This window comes from Apis mellifera, linkage group LG9 (assembly GCF_003254395.2).
Source record: "Apis mellifera strain DH4 linkage group LG9, Amel_HAv3.1, whole genome shotgun sequence".
Classification (NCBI taxonomy): Eukaryota; Metazoa; Arthropoda; class Insecta; order Hymenoptera; family Apidae; genus Apis; species Apis mellifera.
Window position 1 is genome coordinate 6,569,838 of NC_037646.1, and position 13,100 is coordinate 6,582,937.

The 13,100-nt window shown below is 22.5% G+C and overlaps 3 protein-coding genes across 5 annotated transcripts; all 3 read right to left on the bottom strand.

Annotated features, from left to right (window-relative positions):
- Positions 1–205: 205 nt before the first annotated feature.
- LOC552515 (ATP-dependent RNA helicase WM6) lies at positions 206–5,554 on the bottom strand. Of its 2 annotated transcripts, none has more exons than XM_624891.6 (11): positions 5,451–5,554; positions 4,425–4,653; positions 3,821–4,041; positions 3,393–3,576; positions 3,192–3,310; positions 1,469–1,600; positions 1,212–1,358; positions 970–1,107; positions 718–835; positions 586–642; positions 206–514 (listed from the first exon to the last, which is right to left on the bottom strand). In XM_624891.6, exons 2-10 carry the CDS (start codon positions 4,624–4,626, stop codon positions 629–631), a joined length of 1,275 nt encoding a protein of 424 aa, XP_624894.1. In that variant the 5' UTR covers positions 4,627–4,653; positions 5,451–5,554; the 3' UTR covers positions 206–514; positions 586–628. The 2 variants fall into 2 exon arrangements, with proteins under 2 accessions (XP_624894.1, XP_006561684.1); XM_006561621.3 differs by having other exon boundaries at positions 323–514; positions 5,187–5,458.
- A 565-nt stretch (positions 5,555–6,119) lies between these two features.
- Positions 6,120–9,011, bottom strand: LOC725067 (E3 ubiquitin-protein ligase MARCH8). Its single transcript, XM_006561622.3, has 6 exons — positions 8,544–9,011; positions 7,797–8,094; positions 7,500–7,588; positions 7,156–7,336; positions 6,774–7,039; positions 6,120–6,702 (listed from the first exon to the last, which is right to left on the bottom strand). The coding sequence occupies exons 2-6, from the start codon at positions 7,914–7,916 to the stop codon at positions 6,441–6,443; spliced, it is 918 nt and encodes a 305-aa protein (XP_006561685.1). The 5' UTR covers positions 7,917–8,094; positions 8,544–9,011; the 3' UTR covers positions 6,120–6,440.
- A 2,003-nt stretch (positions 9,012–11,014) lies between these two features.
- LOC725025 (peroxisome biogenesis factor 10) lies at positions 11,015–12,115 on the bottom strand. Of its 2 annotated transcripts, none has more exons than XM_003249846.4 (3): positions 11,956–12,115; positions 11,469–11,728; positions 11,015–11,392 (listed from the first exon to the last, which is right to left on the bottom strand). In XM_003249846.4, exons 2-3 carry the CDS (start codon positions 11,633–11,635, stop codon positions 11,092–11,094), a joined length of 468 nt encoding a protein of 155 aa, XP_003249894.1. In that variant the 5' UTR covers positions 11,636–11,728; positions 11,956–12,115; the 3' UTR covers positions 11,015–11,091. The 2 variants fall into 2 exon arrangements, with proteins under 2 accessions (XP_003249894.1, XP_001120927.1); XM_001120927.5 differs by having other exon boundaries at positions 11,892–12,080.
- Between the last annotated feature and the right edge of the window lie 985 nt (positions 12,116–13,100).

Here is a 13,100-nt window from a genome sequence, read left to right on the forward strand (position 1 = left end):
TTAAATTAATAATTCCCATTTTATTTTTTTTTTGAAAATATATTCGTAATATTCATATAAAACAAAATTATTTCTTTTATTTTATAAGAAATTTCATTTGAGATTGCAATGTTACAACTATATTTTATTTTTCATAGTTAATTTATACTGAATTAGTAAAATTAACATCAATTTTTATATCAAATTTAATATCAAAATTTATAAAAGGCAAATATTTATTTCACTTACATGAAATAGAAGACACGTAAAATGTATTCTCTTTTATTTATTTATACACGCAATTCTGATTCGCTAAACGTAGAATAAAAGTTAAATAGTATTATACAATGATAACATGAATTATTTATTTATTTTTAAAAGAATAATAGTTTGGCTATAATGAATTTGATTACGTCACTTGTTTGTAAGTTTGTCATATCGATGAAAGGAAAATTGTAAATCGATACAAAATATGTCTTATATTTAACGGATACACAATGATAAGTGTATAGGATAACTTTTAAGTTTTCTGTGCCTGCAAAAAAAAGATATATCAATATTAAGATATATTATAATAAAATCGTACAATTATTTATATATACTTACTTTATTAAATCTCAAATTTATTTTTTTGGAAATGGAATTATGTTTATCGTCCTTCAACTATAATAAAAAAGAAAAATTAATTTTTTTTAACATTTTTAATTATAACTATATAAAAATCCAAAGTAAACTTACTATATGAAGCTAAATCTATTTCATCTGGTAATTCTGTAATGTTAACATCAAATCGTTCTTGAACATCATTTAATATCTTAGCATCACTTTCATCACTTACTAGTGTAATGGCAAGACCCTAAAATATTAATAAATATAAAAAAAATATATATATATTATAATTATTATAATAATTATTCCTCTCTTTCTATCTATCTATATATATATATATATATATATAATTATTTATTTAAATATCAAATAAATATTAACCTTGGTACCAAAACGACCGGCTCTAGCTACTCGATGTAAGTATGTGTCTGAATCTTCTGGCATATCGTAATTAAATACTATGTTTACACGCTCAATATCCATACCACGTCCAAATAAATTTGTCGCTACAAGAATTCGCTAAAACAATAAGTACTTATTTGTAATTATTTAGATATAAATAATATATTATATGTATAAATTATTTTAAATATTATATATTAAATTTACAATTTGATACTTACTTTTTGGAAATCTTTAAATTGCTGATACCTTGATAACCGTTCTTCTTGAGTCATACCTCTATGTATACCAATTGCAGGAAAATTTTGTTCTGTTAAAAGTTGTGCCAAGGCCATGCACCTTTGTACAGATTTTACAAAGATAACAACCTATAGAATAATTTAAAATAGAAATAAAAATTATACTAATTTAATATATATGATAAAAATTTTGAACTTAAATTAGAACAATATAATTTAATTGATTTCTGTAGACAAACCTGATTAAATTCAAGTACATCAAGCAATTCAAATAGCTTCTTATTCTTTTCATTTTCTTTAAGTTTCACATAATGTTGTTGTAGACCATGCAACGTGAGTTTCGCTTCATCATCCACATAGACTTCCATGGGCTGCGCAAAGAATGTTTTTTATAAGATTATCTATTTTATTCTAAAGATAATCATACCTTGATAATTTTTATATTCAATATAATATTTTCGTAGTTGTGACACATGAAAAAATACTTCAATATTTATTGAAGTTGAAAATGTGATGAAATTTATGAATGAAATTAATTATTAAATGTAAAAAAAATAATTGAAAATAAATTTAAGACGTAAAATGAAAAATTACAAACGAAAATTCAAGAAATGAAACAAATGATATGAAAATGTAGAGTATTTTTTATATAAATGTCCCAATTTCTCCCGCTTCCTTGATAATGGTAATATATATCAAGTGACTATAAATAAAATGCATTTAGATGATTTCGAGAACTTTCCGCTTGAGCTCTCATTTTTTGCACTTATTTGTCGATCGGATTAGTCATACTGGTTACATACGGTCCGGCGACTTCCATCTCTGGGTAGTGCCAACAACGAAAACTCAGCAGTCACCCCAACAGAACTAAGAAGGCGCACCCATGAATGTTCTGTGTCACACATCCGCTGGCCACTCGATGCCAAATCTCTTCTCCCAAATTCTAGTACATTCAGAATATATGCCCAGAATTGGCCTTGATTATTGTTGGTATGCTCATATATCACAAAATTTAATGGCCTCTGGGATATACTTTAACATCGCGATTTAAATAGCTTATAATTCGTGATACACAAACTGATTTATATTTAGTTTTCATATAGGTAGGCACGACCAAACTATATATTAACACTTCCATTTTCACTCCTATGAATTGATTACTGACCTCCATTAACATTTTTTGTAAAATATCAAAATATTGTTGTTTCAATTATAGATAAGACGAACGCGAATAAATTCTAGACATATGCCACATAATTACAGTATTGTCATCCTAGCTAACCCCAGTTTCCCATATATCCTCTTGCATCTTCTTTCTTGCGCACTTCTGTCTTCAGGTTGTCTTGAAATCTTCTTGGCCCCCCCACCCAATTGGAAACTGCTTTCAATGCTGCTCTAAGTCATTTAAAAATCTACCCTTCCCTTTCACCTGACTGAATCATTTACCCATAGAAATGGTAGAAACATTTTTCACCCAACCCATCCCAATATATATGAATGTTTTCCAACATTCGTATAACATTATACCGAACATCATTTTAATTTTGGTAATATTAATATGCAGCAGACAATTTAAAAAATGTTAACATCGAAGATCGGAACTAAATAAAATATTTTAAAGCATCCTCAACGCCATCTTGATTAATTCAAGAAACGATTTTAAATGAAGATATCGTTCCTTTTACGAGCAGATATTGTCATCCAGTAAATGGAGAAAAACTTTGGAGCAGCAACTCGTTACATTTGAGTTGTAGAACTTGATTTCAATCGAAGACATCGAGGGGCTTTTTCATTATTGAATTCTGTGTCACTCCTTCAAAATGTTGTTTAACTAGCCTAACCCGCGGGTGCGCCGTCAACGATATTTATAGTATGGTCTGAGCTTTGTCCTGGGTATGAATACAGGGCCAACGAAGTAGGAGCAATCGAAGATCGAAGTGAAGAGGAAGATTTGTTAATTACATCTTGCATGAATTTTTTGCAGACAGGACGTATCTCCTTGGACAATGTAGCGCTGAACATCATGACTTGTTTGCCGTGTGGAGTGCTTCTAAATATTTCCTGTACGTCCCTACGCATGTCTAGAAATAAATTTAAATTATATATTTAAATTTATTTAAGATAAAATTATAAACATATCAGAAAAAATATCATTTTAAATACCTAATAATTCGAGCATTTTGTCACATTCGTCGAGAATAAAATGTTTCAAATGTTTCAAATTTAATTTTTTATTTCGAACAAGAGCAAGGATGCGACCTGGAGTACCAACAACAATGTGAGGACATGTATTCTTCAGAACTTCTTCATCTTTCTGAATTGGCAAACCACCAAAAAATACTCCAACCTAATAATGTAAATATATTATTTAATATATGAACTATTATTTAATATTAAATTTCTCATATAAAACTGAATTATAATATATATAAGAATCTTCATCAGTGGTAGGTAGTGGTATCAAAAGATGTCACCATTATTTACTCAGATATTTACAATTCATCATATGAAGATTTTGTACTAATTATATATTTATATATTTATTGTATTTATACATAATAAATATAATAAGTTATATTCATTCAGCTCACCTTTACATGAGGCATATATTTACTAAATCTTTCATATTCTTTGCTTATTTGAAAAGCAAGTTCTCGTGTGTGGCACATGACAAGAACATAAACTTGGTTTTCAGTTAATTCTAATTGCTGTAATGTTGCTAACACAAATACAGCAGTTTTTCCCATACCAGATTTTGCTTGACATAATATATCCATGCCAAGAACTGCTTGAGGAATACATTCATGTTGAACTGTAAATAATATTCATGAAAAATTTCTATTTTTTTAAAATGAGAAAAATATAAATTTTATATAATAAATAATCAGTTTACATAAACATATCATTCATGTATAATCTGTTGTCCCTATCAATTATCATCATTTATATACTAAAGTCCAAAAGTTTACTTGTAGAAAAAATATGACTAATTATTTTTAATTAAAGAATTATATATAAAACGTCTATAAATAAGATTATATAATATCATATATTTAAATAATATATTTTTATATCATTTTAGGGGTAAAATCTTGAACTCTGCGATAAATAGATATCTATTTTGATATATGAATTTCAATAAATTAAAAATTTAATATTTTTATGTATTAATAATGATATAAATAAAAAACAAACCTTCAGATGGATGCTCAAAACCACAATCAATAATTGCACGTAATATTTCAGGTTTAAGAAGAAAATCTCTAAATCCACTACTGTGAATAGATACATATGTGCCTTTAACTTCTTTTTTAGCAGGTGTATCCCTGCTTCCATCAACTAATTGTTCAGTCTGTTCTTCATCCTCATAATCCAAAAGATCATCGTTATCTGCCATATCTTTTATATATCTGATAAATTATTGCTGAAATTTGAAAAACATAATATATATACATTACACTTGTAATAAAATTTGTATATATTTTAAATACATTTTTAAATATGTAGTAATTTAATAACATTAAATTACTACATATATAATTTTTATATAATTTTTCATAATTTATAAATTATAAAAATTGTTTTGTTATTTAAAATAATAATATAAATATATTTTATTTTCAGTATATATAGTATATATAATAAATTCTTTTCTTAAATTTATTTTTAATTAAAAAGAAATTTGATTTAAAATTTGAATATATTATTTATGTATTAGAAATATATTGTTTGAAATATTATAATTCAAATATGCATTCTTCTGTTTTTCTTATTAAGTAAATATTCAATTTTTACATTATGAAAAAATCAATCTACAAAAACTTGCCTCTAACAATAAAAATTATAGAAACTATACACTTAACGTAACCGCCATTTTAGTGACGCTATACCGTTTTCTTATAAAAAAAAAATGAATAGTATAAAATAAATAGAACAAATAAAATTTAATTTTCTTACAAAACATTCATTTTAAGATATAGACGTACACACGTGTATATTCATTTAAAATTACATAATCTATCTTCCATTCATGTATTTAATATATATGATTACAAGATAAACACTTGTGCATCATTTAATTTTCCATCATATAACATAACCAATAATAAAACTATTGTAGACTAGTAAAATTGACAATATTCTTAATGCAGTTAAATACATTTTATAAATGGATTGATTATTAATAGATAATTAAATATGGATTACAAATATTCATCTTACCTCCGGATACAGATTTAACAAACTGACGCTCACTGTTACTATAGTCAGTGCATTCGTGTAATTCTTGTAACTATTTCCGGAAAACTAGTGCCACCTATAAACTTATATTTTATAAACTTTAAATCAAAATGTATATTGAAAATATTTGAAATAATAAATTTTTTACAGGAAAAAATAAAGTAAAAAAATTGTGCTATAATTTTATTTATATATTATTTTTTAACACAATATTTAAAATTTTAAATATAAACATTGTAATACAATTACTTGTGAACAACTTCATACTTGCAATAAAAATGGCCGGATATACGTACTATATAATATCTAAATATTTTTTTTTAAAAGCAAATAACAATATTAATTTATTAATATCTTTTATAATTAAGTACTATATATACATCAAAATTTGTCGAATATTCAAAATTAATTAATTGATTTTAAAAAATCAAAGGAATTTAAAGATAATTTTAAAAATTTATTTAATTAATATAAATTAATATATTTATTTTTTTACCAGTATTTACCAAAATATTATTTTTTTTAATAATTTAAATTAACATAATCAATTTAAATTCTTGCAATAGAAAATATCATATTGATATCATCTTAATATTGTAAATGAAAATTTTATTAAAAATGAATGCAGATTTTTATTACCAAAATTAAAAATACTTTTTAAATATGGTAAATTTTATTTAATAACATCACAGATACAATAATTATGTACACAATTGTTGGAGAAAATGTTTAGCCTACTGGTTAAACACTTTCAACTATTCCATTGTCAATGTAAGCACTGAAGTACTAGATTCCAGATAGAGGTGCTCCATAAGGGCGGACATTTGACAGTTTCGAAATGGAAACTTCGATTTTCAAAATCGTACTGTGGTCTAGAATTATAACTTTATTCTAGACACATTTGCATTATATATTTTTTTTTTGCTAATCATTAGTATACAATTAGCAGCCATTTGTATTATACCAATTGTATTATAAGTTGTCTTCAGATGAGGATAATTTATCAAATACATAAAGTTTCAATTGAGCGTCGTGCCTTTGTGGAGGCGCGGCAGAATCCGGTTTTACCATCTGCGAGGCACATGGAGGATCTATGTTACAGGGTAATAAGGAATGATTGAGCTCAGGCATAGAGGCAGTTGGATCTTTTAGAGGCAATGTTACTTCTCTCAAAGAGTCTGTAGGTGAGGGAGGAAGCACCACTTTTTCAGGAGCATTTTGAATAAATATTACTCTAAAAAATATATAATTGATATTTATAAAATTTGTAAATAAATAGAAAAAATTAATGTTAATATCACATACCTGTTAAATGCTCGCCACTTTCTGCATAATGTAATGTATACTTTGCACTGAATATACATAAAAACTAAACCACCTGTAGAACCAATTACAACAACTATTAATTTAGTCCAGAAAGACCAATCTACATATCCACGTCGAGCTTCTTCCACAGATCGTTCAACAAGTACATATAAAGACCAAGCCACACAAAGTGCAGCTACTGCATGAAAAGCAACTGCACACCATAATTTACGAACTTCTAGGGCAGACATTTCAAGTTTTTCCCACTAAAAATTACTAATTATTATTATATATTTCTTAAAATTAATTATATTAATAAATATAAATTATAGTTTTATTTCTAAAAATATATATAGAAAATATATAAAAATATAAATAATACCTCACAAAATGGTTTTGTCTTAGCATGCATAATAAATGTGAATTTACATAATTCACAAGCACGTGTGTCTGAAGCTTTTATCCATTGTTGAAGGCAAGCTTGATGTACATAGCGTAAACTGCCACTGCAATAACAAGGTGCTAAAAGTGGAGCACCTTCTTCACCTTCACAATGACATATTCTATGATAAAAAAAAAATATCTGTATATATTATTATATAAATAAATTAAATATTTTAAAACAATTATTTTAATAATACTATAATATATAATATATTACTTTAAAAAAATATATACTAAAAATAATTTATAATAAACTTTAATATAATAAACTTGAACATTTACCTGCAAATATCATTGCTTGAAGACAATGTGCTTACTGATGAATGATAATGATCTGGTATGATTGTAACTACTGTTGGATATGTTGATTCCTAAAAAAAAATAAATACTCTATTAAATATAATATATAAAACAAAAATTCAAAATTACAAATAAACATATATTTTTTTTAAATTTTATTAAAAAAAATAATTTATTATAATTAATTTAATAATTATTAAGAATATTAAATAAAAAATTTAATGTTTTAAATATAAAGTAGAAAATATAAAATAAGAAAAAAAATATATCTAAAATTACTTTTGATGTCCATTCTGGTAAACCTTCACCACCAGCAGGGCTATTGTTATTGGAAGAACCAAGCGACAGAGGTGGTTGCCGGTCAGGCGGATTAACATTGATCTGATGAACCGGCATCATTCTCTGACCTCAGCAAAGATGTGATCAGTGATAAACAACATTAAACAAACACATCTTAACGAGTGTTCGATAATAATTTTCCATTAGTATCATTTTAAGCGTAAATTAATAGTTAATTACATAGAAAGTTTTTTGTGCCATGACGTTTAATATTTAACTTCAATATGCATTAAAAAACCTGAAATTATAATATAATTTAAAAAATAATATATAAAACTCAAATATTTGTAATTCTTTTTTTCTTAAAAATATTTACTTCAACATTAATAATTAGTTGTATGAAAAAATAATATAATTATGTTACATTTTTTAATAGAATTTATATATAGATTATATCGAGTAATAAATATATCGAAGATAAATAACACAAGTATTTATTAATTAATTATTTAGTAAAACATTAAATATTTATTTATTATTAAAACTAATTAACAAAGGTGAAAAAAATCAAAGAATTTGAGTAAATCAAACAATAAATTCTGATTTTTTTCATATTCAAATATTTAATATTTAGCAATAAAAAAGCGATACGTTTATATACAAAACACTGATAATGAGAGAATTAATTAACGAAAAGTATTACATTATGTGTATTTTACTAAAATCATCATCAAACGTAACACTTACAACGGAAAGTATTCGACAAAAAGAAAACAAAGCATTGGCGTCATATACATCTTTTCATTTCCGTGGAAATCACACTAGCAATAAAATATATGTTTAATAACGATAATTGGCTAACAAATATACTATTCACTTTAATTTTAAACAATCATATGATTTTTAATAAATTAAATTTTAGTAATTGTCTTAATGTTTTATAAAGCACAAAATTAAGTCGATTTTGATACTTCGTTTTGAGTCAATGACACACTATCGAAAATTCATATTCACTGCAGTAAATTGATTAAAATGCACAGTTTGAAGTTTAAATTATTTAAAAATTGTTTATAATTTATTATATTTTGGATATACGCGATGAACCATATTAGTTTTCAAAATTACAAATATCGACTTCATTATGAAGTTTAGTTCTTTTTCCATAAAACTGTATATCTTATTTCCTTGAGACGCCGCCATAATGTAGACGTAGGCGTGGCGTATATATAATTTTGACCAATCCATTGCTCAGAAATAACATTAAATATTATTACATCACAAACGATTTTAATTCAAATTTAGGATTTATAAAAGATAAGGATGAGAAAATATAAAATAGACATCTATTATAATTGCATTAAACAATTTATTTTATTTTTTTTATTATATAACATTTTTTCATTAATATAGCTATAATATTTCATGTTAATATATATTTAATAAAAAAAGATTCACATTGAATATTTTCATTAGTTTAAGATTTTAAGTTTGTAATAATTACAATACTTACTATACTATATAACTAAAAAATTATTAAATATCTTTCGAATTATTGTATTTTCATTAATAATTTTATTGTTAAAATTGTCTTTTTCTCTCTATAAAATTCTTCGATAAAAATACAATTTAAAATATTATTTTGTTCTTCACATCTAGAATATATATCTAAATTATTATTACATACAGTTATATAATTGTATATTACTAAGATTATCTATGTAACTTAATAAAATATTTTAATTTCAAGATTTTTCATATTTTGAATATTTTTATTGATAATATTAATTTTATAAAAATTGATGGACAAAGTATTAAATGTGTCAATTGATTTTATTTTTATGAATTTTTATTTTTCAATGTTTTCTTTAATATTTATTGTTTTTAAAAAATTTTCATTTTTAATACTTATATTATCTTCTAGTTGAATATCATATAAAAATTCTTATTTATTTTTAAATTCAAAATAATTATATTACTCTTCTTTTTTCTTTAAAATTTTTTAAGAAAATATTAGTATTAGTATATATTATATCATTTTCCACTTATATTAAATGATTGTATTATATGATTTTTGATATTATAGTAGATTTTATATGTATTTTTATAAAATTTGTAATTTAAATTAAGGTTATTTATATCATCTTTTAATTCATTATTAAATTAATTTAAAGAGATTATAAATAATAGTTGTTCTATGTAATTTTCATCTTTGTTTTTCATATTGAAAAACATTTTTAGATTGATTATAATAATTATTCATATTTTTATGAAAATATATATAAAGGTTATCTTTCTGAGAATTTATCTTTCTTTATATTTTTACTGATAAAAATTTTACGTTCTAGAAAAAAAATAATGATCTAATATTTCTTTTAATTTATCTAGAATATTTAAAAAAACTTACCAAAATTTCAAGTTGATTTCTTTGTAAATAATTTTCCAGCTAAAAAACCAGCTATAAAATAAATAATATCAAGAAATATATAATATAAAAAATATAATTATTAATTGATTAAAATAATATTCACCTGCTAATTATAAATATATATTATAGTTCCTCCAAGAAAATATGATATATGATTTTCTTGTTGTAGTTTTTTTTTTAAATTTTTTCATTTTGAAATTTTAATTATATTAATAATAATATATCAAATTATTTAATAATTATTAATTTGTCTAATTCAGTTAAATATAAAAGATACAATATTCTATTATATTAAATATATAAAAGACATTTCAAGGTGATTTAAGATGAAATATAAACATTGAATGTATTTGTTGAATGTAATAAAATACATTGAAGTAGATATATTTATAGTTTTTATAAATTATTGTAATTATTTAAAATTTCTTAAATTTTAAATTATTTAACTTAAATTCTTAAATTTAAGATATTGATAATAAACTATATATAAATAATTATAGTAAATATATCAAAATAAAATAATATCGTAAATAAATATAAAATAAATCAAAATATGTTCTTTATATAATTAAATATAATTATATTTATATAATTATATAATTATATTTATATAATTATATAATTATATTTATATTAAATAGTTAAAAATATATAACATTATTATTATTAATGTTATATAGAATTATTAATGATTATAATGTTATATAGAATTATTATTATTAAATGTTAATATTATAATATTACTATATACTACTAATATTACTAACTTATTTTTTTATTTGAATAAAATATATATAATTAGATCAAATTATATTTGTTCATTATATCATACATATAAAAATGAAAGTAAATAAATATGACAAACAAAAACTATAGTAAATGTATACGAGTACAAGATTGTTGTTTAATAATTTTCTGACATATTGGACATTTTTTAGCTCTACGTAAAGCTAGGTTTAAACATTGTGTGCAAAATATGTGTCCACAAGGAGTACATGTTGGTTTCATCTTAGAAGATAACTGTTCATAACATATTGGACAAGTCAAAACAATTGAATTTCCTTCATTAGAATCATCAACATAATATATTAATTCATTTTTTTCTGTAGTATTAATATTGTCTAAATCTATAATTTCCATTGCTTCTTTACATGTATTCTCATGTATTTCTCTAAAATAATTATTAATTTTAAATAAATTTATTGAAATATTTTTAAAATTATAATTAAAAATATAACAATACATACATAATAGAATCTTGAAGCTGTGTTAATTTTGGTTTGCGTTTTCGTGGTTTAGTTGTATTATTATTAGATATATTTCTATTTCGTAGAACATTTCTATTTCGTAATCTCAAAGATTTATCAATTGGCGAATCTATTGTTAAATCAATATAATCAATTGGATCTGACATATTTTGTCAATTTCTTCCTTTTATTGTTATTTGTAGGATATGTTATTTGTATTGTAGGATATTGTTATTTGTATGCATGCATAAGCACATATACTATAATACAAAAATTAAAAGTTTAAAAATTTAAATCTTATTAAATCGTATTGAATCTTCATATCATGTTTATAAATATTTAAATAGTAAATAATTTAAATAAATAATTTAAAATAATACAATTGGAATCATTAAAAGTTATATTTTTATTTAATTATATTACCTTAACTTTCTTGAAATAATATCAGGCGTTTTGAATTAATAAAGAAAATACTTTTAGACAGTACCTTACAAATTGATTCCAGAAATTTATCAGTTCCTATAATATAGACAGTTACAGACTCAAAAACTTTTTCGATAGTTTATCGATATATTCTCTCTATCGATAACTCGATTTTTATTCATATATTACGAGTTTCAGATAATCAAATGTATAAAGTTTAAAATAAAAAATAAAATAAAAAAGAGAAAAATTAAAAATCAATTACATATTTATATTGGAATAAAATAAATGGAATTAAATATATATATTGGAAAAGTACATATAATATATTTCAGTTTAATGGTATTTCTGGGGAAAGAGGATGGATTTTCATGGATTTGCAAAAATTTGGCGCTGTAGTGTTCCTAACCCTTATATCGAGAAAGCATTCATTGAAAATATCATTATATATAATTTAATAAAAAATATAAAATAAAATAAAAGTATATAAAATAATTTACTCTATTCAATATTATCATATAATAATCATTTTGTATTACTATATTTTATTACTATATGTATTTATAATATATATAGAATATAACATAGAAAGTTTTTTGTGCCATGACGGTAATATTTAACTTCAATATGCATTAAAAAAAACCTGAAATATAATATAATTTAAAAAATAATATATATAAAACTCAAATATGTAATTTCTTTTTTTCTTAAAATATTTACTTCAACATTAATAATTAGTTGTATGAAAAATAATATAATTATGTTACATTTTTTAATAGAATTTATATATAGATTATATCGAGTAATAAATATATCGAGATAAATAACACAAGTATTATTAATTAATTATTTAGTAAAACATTAAATATTTATTTATTATTAAAACTAATTAACAAAGGTGAAAAAAATCAAAGAATTGAGTAAATCAAACAATAAATTCTGATTTTTTCATATTCAAATATTTAATATTTAGCAATAAAAAGCGATACGTTTATATTACAAAACACTGATAATGAGAGAATTAATTAACGAAAAGTATTACATTATGTGTATTTTACTAAAATCAATCATCAAACGTAACACTTACAACGGAAGTATTCGACAAAAGAAAACAAAGCATTGGCGTCATATACATCTTTTCATTTCCGTGAATCACACTAGCAATAAATATATGTTTAATAACGATAATTGGCTAACAAATATACTATC

Bases quoted from the DNA above. Each gene is read 5' to 3' on its own strand.
- LOC725025 (XM_003249846.4), bottom strand. From the start codon at position 11,635: ATGTCAGATCCAATTGATTATATTGATTTAACAATAGATTCGCCAATT. The intron at 11,393-11,468 runs GTATGTATTGTT...TAATTATTTTAG, and splicing joins CAGCTTCAAGATTCTATTAT to AGAAATACATGAGAATACAT.
- LOC552515 (XM_624891.6), bottom strand. From the start codon at position 4,626: ATGGCAGATAACGATGATCTTTTGGATTATGAGGATGAAGAACAGACT. The intron at 3,311-3,392 runs GTATTTAAAATG...ATTTATTTCTAG, and splicing joins CAAAATGCTCGAATTATTAG to ACATGCGTAGGGACGTACAG. The intron at 1,601-3,191 runs GTAATTAACAAA...TTCTTTGCGCAG, and splicing joins GCAAAAAATTCATGCAAGAT to CCCATGGAAGTCTATGTGGA.
- LOC725067 (XM_006561622.3), bottom strand. From the start codon at position 7,916: ATGATGCCGGTTCATCAGATCAATGTTAATCCGCCTGACCGGCAACCA. The intron at 7,040-7,155 runs GTATTATTTATA...AGTAATTTTTAG, and splicing joins AGACAAAACCATTTTGTGAG to TGGGAAAAACTTGAAATGTC. The intron at 6,703-6,773 runs GTATGTGATATT...TATATTTTTTAG, and splicing joins AAGTGGCGAGCATTTAACAG to AGTAATATTTATTCAAAATG.